The following is a 20,075-nucleotide window of genomic DNA, read 5'->3' as shown; positions in this document are numbered from 1 at the left end:
TTCTCTAAGTTGTAATGGCATACAGGTCGCATTCTGAATGTATGACTTTCTTTCTGTTAAAAATGGGTGTGGCCTTATATGATACGGATGTAAACCTCTTACAAAATAGTGAATTAGAACACGCATGAACTGACAAAATTTTATGTTTGCATGTAATTTTTTCATCACGGTCAACATGACTAGGTAAACAAGTATGTGTAATATTCAACAACAAAAAAAGAAACAACCTGTTGATTTATCCTGTTGATTTATATGTCTGAAAGATTCATCATAACACTACTACTTTATGGTGCATTTCTGATAAAACTGACTCAAGGATACTCAATTCCTTTTGCATAGTGGCCATATGGCTTCAGACAACAGCAGTTTACTGGTAATATTAAAATTATGTAACTCAAGAATGAATTGATTGATGAAATTCACCTGCCCTTCACATTTATTTGTTACCATCCTCACAGTTGAGAGTATACATGTAGGCTTGTATGGCTTTACTAACAGCTCAACAAGTTGTCCTCAGTTGAATAACAGTATTTGTGCAGTTAGTACTATTCTACACTCAATTACCTTTGTGTATAAATGTTTCTTTATTATCAGAGTGAGCTTAGAGATACAGATTGGGTCGCACTTCACTGCGAGGATAATTGTCAAAATATCACAACTCAAAATATTTCAAATTCCTCAAACGTGATATTTGTGAGCCCTATGTATTACTATTAAATCCCAGCACTTACACTTGTAATGTGTCTTTTGCAAAAAAAAAAAAATAATAATAATAATAATAATAATAATAATAATAGTGAATATATAAATAAATAAATAAATAAATAAATAAATAAATAGAATAAAACAAATCAAAATAAAATAAACGATCAGTTTCCTAACCTGATTTATCTTATCCCTACATAGTTTGGTGAATAATACATCACACAACACAAAGAGTTAAATGTGATTTTTGAAATTACATAATTGCATATAATATATATGAATAGTTATAAACTCCTACAAAAATGAAATTTAATGTGACCTTTCAGATGAGAAACTACATCCCTGCAACTTGAAAATTCTTTCTGCCTAATTTAATGCCATGACAGCAGACAAGTTTTTCACTTGATCTTTCAGACTTTCTATGAATAGGCCTAAATGAATTGGAAAAAAAAAAAAGTTGCAAGTGTGAAACAAACAGTACTATAAAACAAGGAACGTTTGAGTGCATTTTAATTTTGTGGATTTCGTGAGCCAAGGTTCACGAAATTAGAATCCATGTGAAAGTTCTTGTCTACACTATATGCATTGAATGCCAGTGACAAATTGCGAAAATTTCAGGCCATGAAAAAGGCCATCGGCTCCAATGCGTGAAAATTTCATGCTGCTAAAATATATCTCATTACAGTTCTGTAAAACATAATATTTTCGCAGCATGACATTTTTATGAAATACCTCTGGCATTCAATGCATATAGTGTGTAGACAAAAAATTTTGTGTGTATTTTAATTTCGCAAATCTTGGCTCTCGCGAAGTTCACGAAATTAAACTGCACACGAACATTCCTCGTTTTATAGTATCTAAGTCTTCTGTTCCATCTTTCAGGCTCCAGTGTTCCATGTTAATATCATTCATGTCAAGTAAAATCCAATATTGTCCCTGTATAGACTACCATACAAACAATATAAAAACAAACATACACAGCCATAATGTATCCTCGCACACACTCATGTACACACAGACACACATACAAACAAACCAACTTATGAAACTCTGGGTTGTCCTTGGGTTGATTTGCATGTCTAGGAGACACACACATACAGTACACAGCATGTACATTCACCCAGACACACACACACACACACACACACACACACATACACACTAGGCAGACAGTAGCCAGACAGCACACTACATGCAGACTTTGAACACATCCATTCAATAATACAGCTCTGGCTGTGACTGCCACATACCTAAGCACATCTCTCTACATGCCTCAGCTCATGATAATAACTGCATCAAACCACAAAAACCTGAAGATAAACATGCACATGTCATAGAAAACTCTCTCTCCTCTCTCTTTCTCTCTTTCTCTTTGAATTAACATGGTCTGTCATATTCACATTATCATTTTTTTATTCCTTGATGACTTCTAGCTACTGTAAAGCACAATATTTTCATGAATTGGAGCCAACAAGCCTTTTCCACGGCTTGAAACTATTTTGCGAATTGCCACTGGCATCCAATGCATTATTGTGAAAACGAGAACTTTCACACACATTTTAACTTCCGAGAATCTTGGCTCTCGCAATTAATTCGCGAAATGAAAATGCCAACAAACATTTCTTGTTTAACAGTAGGCCTATAGTGAATTAAATGCTTCCGTTTAAATTTACTTTTTTGATGTGTGAATAACACACCATTGCAAACACAAAATGAAAACCTGGACTAATTCAGCAGGACAAAGAAAGCCAGCATGTTCTTTTATGAATAGAAAGCCTATTTTAAAAAAAAAAGCATTAGGATCCTAGCCGCAGAGCAGTGAACCTACGATCGGCCAACCTCACGGAATACAATCTCTATCCATAGCCTTAATGAATACTGTGGAGCGGGCCAGTATCATATTCATGTCTGCATTTACTGACCAGGTCAACTCTCCAGCCATTGTTTGGCTGCTATGCTTGTCAGTTCTGGACAACTAAAGGACCATTATTGATTTACTTGGGTCAATCCTGAAGATAGCCCCCAAGCCCCCCACCCCCCCCCCCCCCACACACACACACCCAACAAAAGTTCAACTTTTGAAATATATGGTCATTAGCCCATTGATTTTGAAGAGTAAGGTCTTCTAATTATAGTCCCACAAAAGACAACATACATTCACACACACACACATGCACCCTCACACATACAATAACAAGGTGTGTATGAACTTTGGTAGAGAGAGCAGACAGGGTTAAGGGACGGTGAAGGACACAGCCCAGTCACATGCCAAACAAATGTAGTATTATATAATCACAATGCATAGCCTGATACACTGGCAACAGTTTAGTACAATGTATGTGCGGCTTCTTCACAAGATACTCATGGAAAGTCACCAGTCTATAAATTTACTTACTCTCCCTCACTATATGTTGCTTTTCTCATTCCGCTCACTTCCACTGTATACAACGTAAGAGTCAGGTTTGTTTGTATTTTTTATCTACTTTCAGTTCAATCATTACATTTCTCTATCATATTGAAATAGTTAAAAAATGCTTCCCTTCATTACTAATTAAAGAGTACATATTGACAGTTTGCATACTAATGATGCTTTCACAATGGAAACCTTGAAATTTTCATGCTGGTCATCACTTCAAATTGTGAGAATCTCCCCTAAATCCATGTCATATTGACATCAAGAAAGAATGCAGTCAACATTTAAACATACATATCACAAAGCTTGTGACAACACAGATGAAAAGCAATGCATAAAATCACCTGTCCTACTGGTAGTATCATGCCTGTATGTTGAAATAAGTTTCAAAAACTTATCAAATGAGCTTCACTCTCAGGCTATGCCACCAGTAATCCACCACAAGTCACATGTCTGTGAAGGTGTCTATGTACTGAAGGTTACTTGACCTTTGACCTTAACATAATACCATTCCAAAATTTCATTGATACCAAACAGTTTCATTTCCTGGTCTTTCTTATGCTCATGAAAATTTTGGGAAGTTTCTTTCATGTGTGGTTGGGAGAAGGAGTTAGGTTCCTACGCATGTCTATCTTTTTTTTTTTAACTTCACATTTTTTTTCTTCTTTTCTCAACTGATGACGAAATTAATTCATTCTCTTGACTTTGTTTTCCATGTACACCATTTCCTATGATAGCATTCCATTAGCTTTTATACTGCTCTGTTCTCAAGAGGTAAGTTGTATCAATCATTCAGGCACAAGTGGGTTGGGTGGTTCAGCCATGTCCGATAACATTTTACCACATACACGCTTAAATATCATTTTTGTGTTGTTTTATCAGACAAAAAAGAAGAAATATATATCTCCACATGAAATGTACATTTTCTGCAGGAAAAGTGTGACATGACTAATATAAGTTGCTTGAGGTCTAAACTGAGAATGAAACAAGTGCAGAGCCCCTGACCAAGGAGATGAGTTGTTTAGTTGAATAACAGTTGTCCAAAGCCCTAAATTCCTAGACACTGTGGGAAGCAATCACTATTGTGAGGTTTGAGGCCCTGGTTAAAGTATAAGGTAAAAGGTACACTAGATGTTTATAAGTGTAAAAGAGGGACAGGATATTACTGACTTTGATAACAGATTTGCCATATGTTGTGTACCACCAGGATGGTTTGTATAGGAAGGTACAGGGTTCAAGACCTTCCATAGCATTTGTGCTCCACAATGCTCTTCTCTAACCAACCAAGCACAGAAGTTGGTACCTGGTATGAAGCTCAACATTATTGCAGTTGAATTAAACATGCGAGTATCACATAGTGGCAGCCTACAGCTGTAGCTGGTACTGTAGGTAGAGCATTCAATTTTAGTTGCAAGGATTTATAAGTATTTCATAAAGTATTCACAGTACCACAGCTTGGTATACAAGTGAAGTACTATCAAAAATGAAAAGATTTATTAACAACAATATCTCTGTGCTTACTGCAGTGGAATAAACTGAAAATGATTAATTTAATAGCAAATTGTGAAAATGATTTTTGTCAATGATGATGATGACGATGATAATGCAATAACCAGTCCTGTGGCAAAGCCAAGAACTCTACACATGATTTTCCTGGTACCGGTATTCTACAATCGAAAGGGACAGTAATTACTAAACATCAAATGCTTAAAGCAATAAAAATGCAAGTCTAGAGTACATGATAGAGTACATTGTACATGATAGTCTTCAATTTATGAAATGCATATTATAGGTTCTTAGGTTAGAATATTTCATACACTGTACATAGTTCGGCAATGGTCATAAAATCTTCCAATGCTAAATCTTGAAGACCAACTGGTTTGTACCTTCCGTTTGAAACCTTTCTCTAATCCTGCATGCACTTACATACTCCTCCCATTTAAAACAATACCATAAAAGTAGACCTACAATGTTCATTGTATTCTACTTGTAGTAACAATGTTACCTTGTGGTACTGCAATGAAGGCAAAGAGTTGTAAATGAACTCATCACACAACAAGAAAAACAAAAAATGACAATCAAAATAAACATAAAACTCAATCATTCTCATTCCCATTCTACCAGCCAATACATGTATATTTCTTACAGTTTGCTATTGTTTTGTCCCTTGTTTTGCTAGAACCACTCACATGTTTATGACTTAAAACACATATTATGCTGATATTATCCTATCTTTATTTCTTTTTAGTTGATTATGTGCCTCCCTCACATGAAAGTCTTTTTGGTTTTTTTAAGTCAACTAATTTGCATTATTACTCATTGTTTTGTATTATATATGTTTGACTGCTCAACCTCATGACCTGGACGACTTACACTACACAAACATTGTTATACAATAACATATTACACAGTGAATATATAACAATATGGGAAGACTGAAAAAAAATGAAACAAAAGAAATTGACCAGCAAAATTTTGAGTAAAGATGTAAAAATGTTATCAAACCATTTGAATATCAGCACTTATCAAACTACTGTAGGCATTACAATGTAATTGACATTGATGGGCACATGAACACGGCTATCTCTTTGAAGTGGTTGAGACACTGTTCATATGGTCCATCCCTCGCTTTTACTTCTTCCTGGAAAATCGATTCCTTAAAATACTAAACACAAGATATACCACAGACATCCTATTCGTATAAAGTCTCTGAGCTACAGGATGTATGTCCTAATCCTACTCGCTCAGCTTACTGAGCAAATGTGCGTATCACAAAACAAATGTTGTATAATCAAGGGGGATTTCATACTCAAAAAAGAACTTAGAGGCAATTTTGTTTGTTACAGAAATGTACTTAAAAACATGCAGAGTTTGTCATGTTTTGACACTGCAATGAAGATTCTTGCTGACTGCCCACTGCAAATAACATTTTAGACAAAGAGCTGTGTCACAAACACTATGTCCTGATATGAATCTCTCCATACGCTGGTATGGAAAAACACATTGTGTACCTGTATAATCATGCATGCGAAATGAGGAAGTGTTTTCAAGGTCGTGAGAGGTCAAACCAATCATATCCACCAAGAATCAAAAACTTGATAAAAACACGTGATCACTATTGGTCAAACCCAATCTGAGCAACCTCCATATAAATACATCAAGGCCCAATAGTAATATCATGTGAAACTACTTCTTGATATTCAAATGGCAACACAACTTTTAAAATTTGAATTTAATATGATATTCTTTTACATTACCACTTTTAAAATAGATGACAGGTTATGCAAATCATTCTGCTTTTGAAATGACAAATACATTTTCTTTCCACAAGGAAGCAAGATGCTTTTTTTTAAAGAGTCCCCCCCCCCCCCCAACACACACACACACACACACACACACACACACACACACATACAGAGGTTCTATCATCGTATGATACTGATTGTGTCTGGTCATCAAACATGACTTTTCATTAGCATGAAACCTGATACCATGTTAGTCTCTCTCTTGTGCCCTCTTGTCAGCCAGTGATGAGTTTAGACCTCAAGCTAAGCCCAGGAGGCAGGGTAAGTCGAGTTTTAAGAGCCACTCCCTAAAGAGGGTCAACCCTGATGAGAAGTGAGATGAGGAGTGCGATTCAAGATCAACAAGTGAAAAACTTGCAGGTAGTGACTCTTCCACTTCTACGGCTTCAGTCCTTGGTAACCACATCACCGTATATTGGGTTTCCACCCATCGCACGGGTGTTGGCCAAGATGTATTGTATCAAAGTGCATGAGACGTGATTACTTTCACGTACCCCATACAATGTACATCAAACCTTCAAACACTTGATATTATTTACAAATTCAATAGGGGTGGAAATACGGTCATATTTGAATACAAAGCAAAAGCTGAATCTGGAACTATGAAAAGTATATTATACACTGCCTATTGTATTATATACCAGAATTTGGTTTATCCACATTTTCTGAATAAAAGCATATATTCTATCAAAGTGTGTCTTTTACACACACACACACACACACACAAAATGTCCTACTGGGGACATTATAAGCAGTCTCTACCTTAAACAAGCTACATTACACTCCCCTACGAAAGTTCCTCGCAATCTTAGCATGAAGCCATATTGACTGCCAAAACATTCAAATGTTTTAATTTTTTTTTCATTTTACTCAGTCTCCACTGACTTCTGTTTTTGTTGTCACTGTCACACAAATTAACTTCTCTATAGAATGCATTCTCCTTCCATACTTCACAAAAATTTCATTTTCATCTTATACTTCTTCTGCTGGAGGCACTGCATACAATAAACTCAGAAAATAACATGTATTCTTCAAATCACTTCGCACCTCTTTTTTTTCAACCCCAAAGAATGAAAACTGGACATTAGTAAATTCTTTCTTAGATTACGTAACTCATTTAGCATGATGAATTTTGTCACTCGTTTCACAAACTTGCATACATGTAAGAAGGAAAAAAATGTCTAAAATTGGTTCAGTAGGATTAACCATGAAGGTTTGTTTGCACTGCGGACAGACTACAATTGTATGTAAGTCAAACTTGTTGAAACCAGACCTGGCATTGAATGAAATCTATCAACACAAATATGTGTACTGACACTTGTCTTTCTCACTGCATCAAAGAAAGATAGCATCGGAGAAGTATTTATGATTTTATTTTTTACACATTTGGGCTGTTCCATGTCAAGATGAACCCTTACACATGCCTTCATAATGCCTCCAAAGATTGTGTACTCGGAGTGCAGCTGTGTGAAGTTGTTTTCTACAACAATTCCCAGTCTTCAACCTGTAGTCTTGATCAGTGGTGGAACAGTGTAATGTGTTTCAAATGCAAGAACGCACACGAAGAGACCACAAATAGTTTCTTCCTCTACAAGACATCCGCAGAGGAAGAAATGAAAGTGATTCATTACAGGAACACTTCTGAAATGGCAACTTTGTGCAAGTTTGAATGCGGACGACTGAAATTTGAGTTTCCACAAATGAGTAACACTATAAATCACGGCCTCTATTGATTTACTGGGTTACAGTAGGACAGGCAAATATTGTGAAATTAAATATTAAGGTAACTAAATCCAATTAAAAACACTATACTTATCTAGGATGCCCAATTCACTGTCTATCATATATTATTTAAGCAAAACATGGACCATCATGACTGACAAACTAGAATAGTAGCTAGACACAGGCCTACTGTACATAATGATGCAGATTATGATATTCAGGATCCACCATGAAATACAATTCAGATGTCAAGAAAAAGTAGTCCTGTCCAGGCTACTTGGGTTGGACCCTCATCTGACAGAATACTGTAAAACACGATATTTTCGCAGCATGAAATTTTCGCGAATTGGAGCAGACAGCCTTTTTCGCGGCATAAAATTTTCGCGAGTTGTCTCTAGCATTCAATGCGTATACTGTAGATAAGAGCTTTCTTGTGCATTTTAATTTCGCGAATCTTGGCTCTCTCAAAATTCGCAAAATTAAAATGCACTCAAACATTCCTTGTTTTACAGTATATAATTCTTGGATAAGAGCTTCTCAAAATGACATTAACTATACACCTAAAATTGTCATTTGTTCCTATCAGCAAAAGCTTCTACAGTAGATACAGAATGCACTGTACCCAACTTGCCTATTCAATGAGACATCACTTGTAACTATGAGGAGAGAGAAAATCTTAGGAGCTGGAGAAAATCAGTGTGGATGAAATATGCCTTCCCTTGTCCGGCCCCTCTCTGTAAATGATCATGTCTAACACATGGCTGGGTGGATTGGAGGGTGGGGGGAAACCTCTACTGTTCTGATCTATACACAGGATAGTGGATGGGAGGGAAACAGTGGCAGGGAAGACGCAGCCTTTACACAGAAAACCGTCTGCCTTGCCTGTCAAGCCGTGCAGACTGTTCAATGTGGTGCTGTGTGGCTCCTGGATAGAGAACACTATACAGGCAGACATAGCAACAGCTCTGGTTGTAGCACACCCCTTACTCTTACATCGTCTTCTCTCACGTGCACAGCATGCATGGTAAAAACATCACAAAATTTCACAACCTCACAGCATCTACGTGTAGAACAACATGCCTACAGAATCATGAAGCTAACAATTTGCCATATATTTTGTTTCTGTATTTCCTAATCAAATCAGCATACCAACTGTACTTGTGCTAATTATCGTCAAGACTGATCTGCTATTTGTTTGTTTGTGTGTGTGTGTTGTTTTTTGGTCAGTCATGATGGTTATTATTTGCAAAATTTCGCAGACTGTAACATATTTTTCATAGTACAAAAGGCATTCATGTGTGCTAATCTGGCAACCTTAATTCATGGTCCACACTTAGACATTTGCCATTACGATACCTTTGACAAGGGAACTAATTCGTTGCTTTAAGAATTTAAAAGAATAAAAAGAATAATTCACAATCTTTTTCATATCTCATCGAAAAACAGTGAGAGACAGATCTCTTGTTTTAGGAAAACCATTGTCACTACCAAATAGCATGATCTCCAACGCAGTTAATAGAATATAAGAAGACATCAAGGATAGGGCCATATGTTGGTACCTAAAGTTTGATCACAGGGCAGTAAGATACAGCATACAATTCTCCCTATCACATATAGCTCTATGAATCTGAACGTGTGTGGAGCTCTAATTTTTTTACCTTTAATTCTTGGGATATAAACTTCCGGTTATGAACGCGCAATGTGTAAATGTACACTTTTGTGCACATTGAATGCCGAAGTACTAATATTTACAGTTCGTATTAAATTCTGTCTTATAATCTGTCGAATAATAGAGTTATTTTCTAATCTGTAACTTTTTGATGAATGGGATTCTTCTCCAAAGCGGCCCATGAATGCTGGGCCGATGATGCAACACAACGAAATTACGGAAAAAATCTACAGATGAAGGAGGTGACGTTGGTAAACAACAAAACTGGAAGTGTACATCCCAAGAGCGATCGATCAGACATCGGTATCGCAAGGTGATATCACTTGATATCGGCTATATGCGATAGGGAGAATTAAACTGCTGTCATGGCTTACAGCATGTCCAGGCAGATTACAAAGACCCCATACAGTGTACTTTTATCAGCTCTATCAAGCATATTACAACTGTATCATGACCTTTCGTAGTCAATATACACTGGACAGTTTGAAAATCACATTACGCATCAAATTCTTTGGACTACAAGTGTATTCATGTATCAGTTTTTAAAGCCATACACTTTATTTTCATGTCTGAGGCAAAGGAGTCGAACGAGGCATTTCTGTATGATAATTCCGAGTATTGTAAAAGCGAAAATTTTCGCACAGTGGAAATTTTTGCGCATTTTATGCCCACGAATATTTTTACATGCCACATGTTCCTATACTTAATATCCTGCTTCTGCGAAATAAAAAACATGTGAAATTCATCTTACCCGGCGGAGCGCTAAAAATTACTCGTGCAAAAATATCTACTTTTACAGTAGATGATAGTCTTCACAACCATGTTTGCTACCTTGTTATATTTGTCTTAAAATGATAATTCACTATGCAGAGGGATTTCCCCCTCAAAGTTGTGTTTTTCCAAGCATTAAAGCCTCTCAAAAAACCCTTCTACCATCTCTACTTGCAGCTACTGCCTGCTATTAAGTGTCCTACACGTTTGAAGAGACTTTGTGGTAAATTTCAATGGTTCATAGAAATCCAATACTACTAATATGATTGTATTTTTCAAGGAAAGTGTGGTTAACACATATATGGACAATTGTGTATGCAAACATTTATCCATATCATGGAAATCCAACTTACTTTATGTAATATACATTTAGATAGAAATTCCTCTGCGAGGTAAACTTTGTAGCCACAGTTCACGAAATCCTCTAAACTTGCAGTATATCAAATCTGCTTCTTAGAATACAAATAACTGTAGAGCACTTCACATTATAACACTTCCTGATACTTTACAGAGATTAGAAGTGAACTAAACCAAACTGACAGAAAGCCTAAAACATAAGCTCTGATAAACAACATGTCTAGAATAACTTGAAAGATATACAGTATTGATTACCCCAACTAAAATATTGATTGTCACGTCAATCTACACAGCATCAAACCTACAATTAACTGACACTGCATGCTACCTTTCCCAGTAAACAAAGCTTAGAAATAAATCTTGTGTGACATACTGAGCCTATAATATACAAGTACACACAAAGGGTACTGAATAATCACTAGCAAGATGTAGTCTACTGTAAAAATGGATATCTTTAAGACGGTAATCTTTGGGACTCAGCAGAGTAAAATTTTGTGTGTTTTTAATTCCTCAGAATCAAGACTTGACACATAGTGGTATATGACAGGCAAAAATATTTTTGTGCTTTTATTCTAACACTAGTTTCTTGTCACACAAAATACGAACAAATTTCCACACTGCAAAAATGTTGACTTTTGCAGTACTTCATTCTACCCCTGTTGTTTTCTCATCTTCCCAACTTTCTCTCAAAGACTGCAAGACAACAGAAAGTTAAATGTCAAAAACTTTCAAAAAAGGTGTAAGTACATGAGAAATGCTAAACAGAAGGAAACATACTGCACATAAGAGTGTACAAGCTACATTTTGGCAGAAATAAAGGCCTAATGATTGGCAAGACAGAAAGATAGATATATAGATATAAAGCGATGATAGATAGATAGATAGACAGACAAACTGAAAGAAAGATAGTGAGATAAAAAGAGAAGAGAGAAAAAGAGAGATTACGAGTGTCTGTTGAGAGAGGTCAGTACAGTTAAGGGCTGTATCCTCTCCCAGGTTGATTCACTCCCGGCGAGTCTGCCTGCTAATGAATGCCGTATAGAGACTGTCTGCGCGACAAGAGGCACTGCTACGGGATAACATACCACAAAGAGCCAGAGAAAGGCTTCAAACTCACTAGCAGCCGAGATCACGAACATCAAGCAACCATCCCAAAATGTTTATATCATTAGGAAGAGAAATGTCTCCAGAGATGACATTCAAGATTACGCTGCGTCTTCTCTTCTCCCATACCCTACATGTATGTATACACACTGTGCTCAAAGATATGTAAACATTTGTGAAACTATGAACAAATCCATCCTGAGCACTCAGATTATCTGCAATATGGACAACTGTTAAACCTAATGAGATGCCATGGTTTTCACAGAAACATCTCAAAATCCTGTCGAACTACTTTGTTATTTTTCATTCCATTTATTTTGAATGCAACACAGTTTGGACAGTAAGACAAACATTAGAATATCAAATCCCTAGACATCAATGCATTATTTCTAGAAAGTTAAGTAATTGTGAATTAATTACGATTTTCAATATTTTACCATCAGCTATTAACATATACCACTGCCTAATCCTAAATGGTATTCACAGATAGAGGATAGCTGATAGCCACTGCTACCCGCACATACTATAGTTTAGAGAAGCCCTTTCCTTGGTAGATAGCAATCTAGGCATGTTTAAAAACAAATATACCAACATACAAACAAAATACAAAAAACAAAACCAAATGCTAATACCAGGAACATTGATGATCTTCTTCAGCAAATGTTATTTCATATGCAAGAAAATGAAGCACCATAATTGTGAAAACAAAGACACATAACATAATGGTTTTTCCACATGTTTTTTCTAACTTGCTGTGAAAGGTTTGGGGTCAAAGCTTTTCCCAGGCCAGTACACACACACATACAGCTTAAAGGTTTACCTCAAGTTGAAATTATTTCCTCTTGAATAAAAGAGTGAAAATGATGATGCTACTCACCTTGAGAACGACCTGTATTCTGCAGCAGGATTACTGTCAGAAGAGAACAAAAGACACAAATTCACTCAGAGTTATGGAACACCAGTCATGAATAAATTTCACAGAAAATGACTCATTTAATTTTGTTACCAACTATTGCAAAGGCAGTATCTTAGTAACACAAGAGTCGTTCAATGACGCTATCTTGCCTGTTATTCTTAGCATCAACTTGCCCCAGATTTTTCTGAACCAGATATATGGCTGTACGATCATTAAACATTCTGCACTCTCTGTGACTTCTTGTGGTGTGCATAAAATGGGACATACATGCATATTAAACTTTATTGAATAAAACTTTACCATGGAGGCTCTAGATGCATCTACACATCAAAAGGACAGTACATGTATCATCTGCTTATCTACAGCATCATAGTCAGTGAAAAGAACTAAACAAGTTCACTTAAGAGACAAGTTACTTCTCTCTTCATCCTTCTGATCTTCCTTCTCCCCATTCTCCTTTTTTATTCTATTTTTAAAATACTGAGTTTTCTAAAGTGGACTTCTTATACTTCAAAAGGACATAGCAGCTTTGCTCTGGGAGAAGCTTAAAGGTACTGTTTACCATTGGGAGTGCTCAGAGATTTATAAAATCTTCGAGATATCACATTTGATACATATGTGTTGGTCAGTTGTACCACAAAACATCGTACCATGTAAAAATTTTGCAATAATGCCTAAAATCAGGGTGGTGTACATACTGTAAGCACTTGCTCGATTGCCCAGGGCAAGTAGAAATCAAAGTCAGGCAAGTGTTTGGGTAACAATGAGAAAAGTTGCTTGCCCAAATTGGGCAAGCAAAACGTTTTGAAGCCACCTTTACTTCCCAACACTTACGTGAAGAAGTCCCAATGCAATCCAACACCAACACTCGAACCAAGCTTGTTACTCAGCACATGTGCTGTTTATTCAAATGATTGTGTTTTATCAAGCCCTTGACTTTACAAGCGATCTACGTCAATTTCTGATATATTGGGATTCTCTTTTGGGGCAAGTAAAATTCATGTTCGGGCAAGTGTTCTACAACAATTTGAAAATCTGCTTGCCTGACCAGGCAAGTGGTTAAAAAAAGTTATGTAGCACCCTGCTAAAATATAAGGAGATATCACTATTTTTCTCAATAAACCGTAACTGTAGACAGTTAAATCTAGAAACATTTTAACTATAACTTTTGTTCACATTTTGTATGTTTAGCAATACTTAACATCAATTATACTGATTCAAATTTTTACATTGGTTGTTTCTATCCCTAACTCACATTTTAGAACGTTTTTGAAGCACAAAAGCTGGATTTTTGTTTCATGGGCAAATGGCAAATTATGCCTTTAAAATAATGAGCTTTTTATATCTATGCACTTTAACTTTTTAAAATATGTAGACATGCATGAGGATTTAACATTACCCTTACGACAGCCTTTTCTTAACCTGAGCGAATATTCCCATTCATCAGATTAACCCCTCAAAAAAAAAAAGAGAATAAAAATGACCATACAGTGTATGACTGTTGCTGCTATGTCAGGCAGGGGAGGCAATTTTAAGAAATTCTCAGTCAGTCATTTGCACTGATAACAGTGTTAAGTGATAAACCACAAAGAGTTGGTTGCAGTAGCTGTATCTTATGAGTACAAGGAAACTTCTGAAATCATAGACTTTGTCCATAAACCCTTAGAGCAAGTATGAAGCTGATGTAGAAGTTACAAATACTCTTTGGGTGTCCATGGGTAAAAATGGTTGTCTTTCTTTCACATTCAGCAAAACTCAACACATACTTGTAGTGATCACGCACGAATTATGAGCAATGGCATGTATCATTACAACAGCAGTCATTTAAGACAAGCCTTAAAGGGATTGTATAGTTTTGGTTGAGACCTAATTTCAGGTTTCTAAAATTTTTTGGTGAGATAACGAGAAACCTCTCATGAAATATGAAAGAGCATGTAATTCTATGAGGAATTCAACATTTATTTGAAATGGTTTTGAAATGGCTGAGATATCCAAAAAAGAGTGATTCTAATAAAGTGTGGGACCTACACTTTATTATGATCGCTTTGTTTTACTTTGTTTTTGGATGTTTCAGTCATTCCAAACCCGATTTTCATCAAATAAACTTTGAATTCCTCTTAAAATGGTATGCTCCGTACTATACCATAAGTGTTTTCTCGGTATCTCACAAAAAGTAAAAGCCCAATTCTCATCTCCACCAATGCTGTACCATCCCTTTAACCCGTTGAGGATGGGTCCTGAGTATACTCGGGCAGGGGTCTATGGGAAATGCATGTTGTAGCAAAATCAGCCCGTCCTCAACGGGTTAAATTGGGGGCAAATGACTTAATTTTAGACAACATTTACACTTTCAAAGTTGAACAAATTTACAATGATTAATCCAAGAACAACGAACAGCAACAGTAACTGAGGCTAGTACAACTCACATTCTCACATTTTAGAACAATTTTGAAGCACTAAAGCTGGGTTTTTGTTTCATCTGCAAAAGGTAATTATGCCTTCAATAGGAAATGTACACACAGGCATCTCTTGGTGACTTGGACCCATAAAGGGACATTGCAGAAAGCAAACAATCTCTCTGTTTTATGAAAGACTGTCCTCACATGGTGATGTCATGTCTACTTATGAAACATATGTTATCTTCACAGAATGACGCTAAACACTAAGAGTATCATATGGTCATGAAACATGCTGATAATCTTTCACCCTAATTCAGCAACAAATTCCAGAGACCTGTCTAAAATTAGAAAATAGAAACAATCTGAGAGAAAAATAAAAATAAACCTGTGAAATATAAATGTCTCTCACCCTCCACAAGTTGTAGTAATACCCGCATAAATTTTCTCTCACTAAAAAAAAAGAAGTATAATAACAATAATAATAAAATTTTAAAAAAACTATATCATAGAGTCCACAACATCAAGGTATTTTAAGTAAACATCAAGGCATTTTGAGTGGTGGTACATGATGAATCTTATCAATATGGCTGCCATCAATCACCAAACCAATAAAGCCCTTCTAAACAGAATTAGAATAAAAGGGTGCTACTGCTGTAGCTGTGGTGTACGTATGTCATCAATTGCTATAGACTTGTACACAATAAGAGATAATCAGGGAGATACATGTAGTGTTTTCTATTTAGTGCTTCGAAACACATTTAGCTCAGAACAACAATAAGACAATAAGAAATATGTGTATAAAAGAGATCAAATCACAAACATTTCTGAAGATAATTTGTGCCAACTTTAGCTACTACATGTAATGTACATATTTAGATGTACTGCATATAAATACATTGTACCTCTATTTATGCAATGCTTACAATACTTGACTACATGTGATCTGTTTCTCAGTACAATCTCTAGTCTGAGTCTAGAAGTGAGTCTATTCGGTGTATTCAGTGACTAGCTTCAGTCTGTTTCAATGTTTTTGTTGTTATTGGTATTTTCCCCCTTCCCCTGGAGGGAGATCTGTAGTTGTTCAGGTTCACTCTGTAGGGAGAAGAAGATGACATTCTGCCCTGTCACAGACTGTCTGCGGTCCAAACCCAGAGCTGGACAGTCCACTAGGGACTACCCCCCCCCCCCCTTGACCTTTCACAATTTGTTAAAATTCTAGACTAGACAGGAGGAGTGGGCCCATGATAGACAAGTCAACTGATTGATTAAATGGCACATCAAGCACTAGAAGAACAGCATGCACAACACTGTCTACACACTGTACTTTTATAAAGCAAGAAATATTAGTGGCATTAAATTTTCGCGAATTAGAGCCGATGGCCCTTTTTCACGGCATGAAATTTTCGCTAAATGCAACTGGCATTCAATGCATATACAAAATTGTATGTTGTAGCATAAGCAAGAACTTCCATGTGCATTTTAATTACATGAATCTTGGCTCTCGCAAAATTTGCGAAATAAAAAACATGAAAATATCTACAAGCCTAATTTTTTGTGAATCGGAACTTACCGACAATTTACCAAGTGATTAAATTTGCGATAGTGGAGTACAGTAAGTAAACGGAGAAATGTTTGCATGCACATTGCATTCATGTCAGGATCGGAACTGGGGGGCTTCCAAAGAAGAACAAATGCACTTCAATGGGTTATGCAATGAGCCAGGTGCATTGCTATGTCAGTGCACAAATTATCTTTTGCTAGGCTTACTCGAAGCCCCCCAGTTATAAATTACCATAAAAAAGTACTCGCACCGAATTGGTCGATGCAGTACTCAAACTCACACAATAAAGACAGACAAGAATACTTACTACACGTAAAAGAGCAATCTAGGGTAAGTCTCACTTGTCCTGATAACTACTTGCCTACCCAAGAAGCATTCTAATGTACTGTTCTCTATCACAGATAGTAATCAATTGCTTTGACAAAAGAGAGCACTTACATGTACCTTTGCATCCTTCCTAAAACACACCAAACTTGGTGATCAGCAGTTCACTGTCTCATTTACTACATAATAAATTGTCCTCAGCCGACTGTAACATGCTACTTCAGTATGCAGATCTATAAATCAGCCAATTATTTAATCCAGAGGTTTTTTACAATCGAGTACTGAACCTAGTAAAGGAAAAAAAAAATGAACAAATGTGATAAAAATGTTGAACGTTAACATTTTATGGGATACTAATATATTCCCTTTTTTGGTCTGGGTCAGTTAATAGCATGGAGATTTAAAGAAAACCTAGACAAATTTGTTCTGTACAATATTACCACTAAGTTTCATATAGGATTTAAAATTTCCCTCTGAAATATGGCTTAAATTGCTAAAACTAAGAGAGAGCTACAAATACTTCTCTGATCACCATATCCAAACTCTATGGAAGAGTAGCTTGGAGCATGGAACATCAAAGCCAGCGGAATGCCAAGCATACATCATGTGCAATTGTCATGCTGTAGAACCTACGCATAAATTTGCACATACACATATTTCAAAAAGACTCCACTCCTTCTATAAAAACACCTTAAAGGACAAGTTCACCTTCATAAACATAAGGATTGAGAGAATGCAACAATGTTAGTAGAACACATCAGTGAAAGTTTGAGGAAAATTGGACAATCGATGCAAAAGTTATGAATTTTCAAAATTTTTGTGTTGGAACCGCTGGATGAGGAGACTACTACAGCTTGTGAGTCATATGCGTACAACAGTATAAAGAAAATATAAAGAAAATTCAACATATTTTCACTTTTTTCACATAATAAAAGAGCACTTGACTTGGCTCTTTCTAGAGGCAGGGGGAATAATGTTACCCATAACATTTGTCGGTAACGAGTCGGGGGAATGTGAACTTTTTTCATAAGATGAAATTTTGTGAAATTCTCTTTATATTTTCCTAATATTGTTGTACGCATGTGACATCTAAGTTATTCACACACTGCAGTAGTCTTCTCATCCAGCGGTTACTGCACAAAAACTTCAAAAATTCATAACTTTTGAACGGATTGTCCGATTTTCCTCAAACTTTCAATGACGTGTTCTACTAATATTGCTACATTCTCTCAATCCTTATGTTTATGAAGGTGAACTTGTCCTTTAATGTTAACAGAGAACAATCCCTCAATTTCAAAAGAGAAAATACATGTTGTACCATATACATGTATGGACATGAAAAAACTTTATATAGCACAGATAGTGTTGTTCAAGCTCAATGGGGTTATACAACATTTTGTGTAGGATTGTGTAAATACACACACACACTGATGAATACCCGTAATGGAAGCGTGCACATATTGAGAGCACTTCACTGCAACTTTTATTGTCAGCATTATAATTCAGCATAACAACATCATGAAAAAATGAATCAAACTGATGATTTTGTCCGGTAAGCTACATTTAGCAATAAGCTCTGAAGGAAAGAGCTTTTACTAGTCTTTTACTAATTAATACAGGAGATTAGTCATTCATTACTCAAGTGAAAGTAAGGATCTCTGAAACTATTAAATTGTAACCTCCAAATGTGGAAGTGTATTATCAACCATTTGAGCAATAACAATGAGAATGCTGCGGAGTTTCTGTAGCAACTTTTGCCACAATGCATACCTGCAATAATTAGAAGTTCAAAGCCAATACACTGATGTACTATTTAAAGGGGTGGGCATTTGGATGATCATACTCCCTAAACAAACAATAATCACCACAGCATTTCTTGGCACCAATCCTGCTCTGAGATTGTAAACATGAATGATATCCTGCCCACACAGTTTCCAAAGGCACAGTGACCTCTCACTGACCCCATGGAATTCACACTGTTTCTCTTGACAGAGCCTATAGAAGCTATGTGTTGGGATGCTAGCTGCAATCTCCCTCAGGGGCCAGGTCTTTTATCTGACCCTGCCAGCCTACACCTCTCTTCTACAGATGAAGAACCCAGGCAGGTCTGGCCAGAGACACAATTCTCGTACACATACATGTAGTCCTACATGTACATAATTCACAGTTTGTCTTTTTTTTAACATGTTATCACTGCTGTTACTGAGGTATTAAAAAAAGTCCCTCATATTATACTGTAAAGCAAGAAATGTTCATGAATCAGAGCCAGCTGCCTTTTGCATGGCATAAATTTTGGGGGAACTGCCACTGGCATGTAATGCATGTACGGTAGTGTAAACAACAACTTTCACACATATGCATTTTAATTTCATGAATCTTAGCTTTCACGAAATTCGCAAAATTAAAATGCACTCAAACTTTCCTGGTTTTACAGTAGTCAGGAGAGTGAATCACACAGTAGTTTTGTTTTCATCAAAACAGTAGGCTTACAATATGTACTTAACTACCGAAGAAAGTTACTAAGGCTTAACTGATTTTGTCATCAATACTTGCTGGAGAAATTAATGGGTTGACAGTGATCCATATTCTCCCTGACAAATTACAAGACAGGTTTGGTGGGTGCCTACACCGTAATGTGTAGAGCTCGTACAAAAGGTGACGTAAGTCTATGAAATATAATTTTTTTTTTATTCCTATAAAATAGCAAGCAAAAAAACAAACAAGAGCAAAACCAAAATATGGGGGGAACAAAATACTAGCTGCCAAACCTAAACTGACTTGACACTTCCCTTTTCCGATCCCCATTCATACGACTAAAATAAAGAAATC

General features: G+C 36.3%; 1 protein-coding gene across 1 annotated transcript in view; it reads right to left on the bottom strand.

Moving 5' to 3' along the window:
• The window catches only part of LOC139734116 (uncharacterized), a 76,663-nt gene that overhangs the window by 48,619 nt on the left and 7,969 nt on the right, over window positions 1-20,075 (bottom strand). Inside the window, exon 2 of the mRNA XM_071644932.1 lies at window positions 12,924-12,956. Within this exon, the coding sequence (XP_071501033.1) occupies window positions 12,924-12,956 (33 nt within the window). The remainder of the gene's footprint in view (window positions 1-12,923; window positions 12,957-20,075) is intronic.

Source organism: Diadema antillarum, unplaced genomic scaffold, assembly GCF_040938485.1.
Source record: "Diadema antillarum isolate AM-2024a unplaced genomic scaffold, OU_Dant_1.0 seq00000511_RagTag, whole genome shotgun sequence".
Classification (NCBI taxonomy): Eukaryota; Metazoa; Echinodermata; class Echinoidea; order Diadematoida; family Diadematidae; genus Diadema; species Diadema antillarum.
The sequence above is the reverse complement of the archived record's forward strand: the minus strand, read 5'-3'. Positions and strand labels throughout refer to the sequence as shown.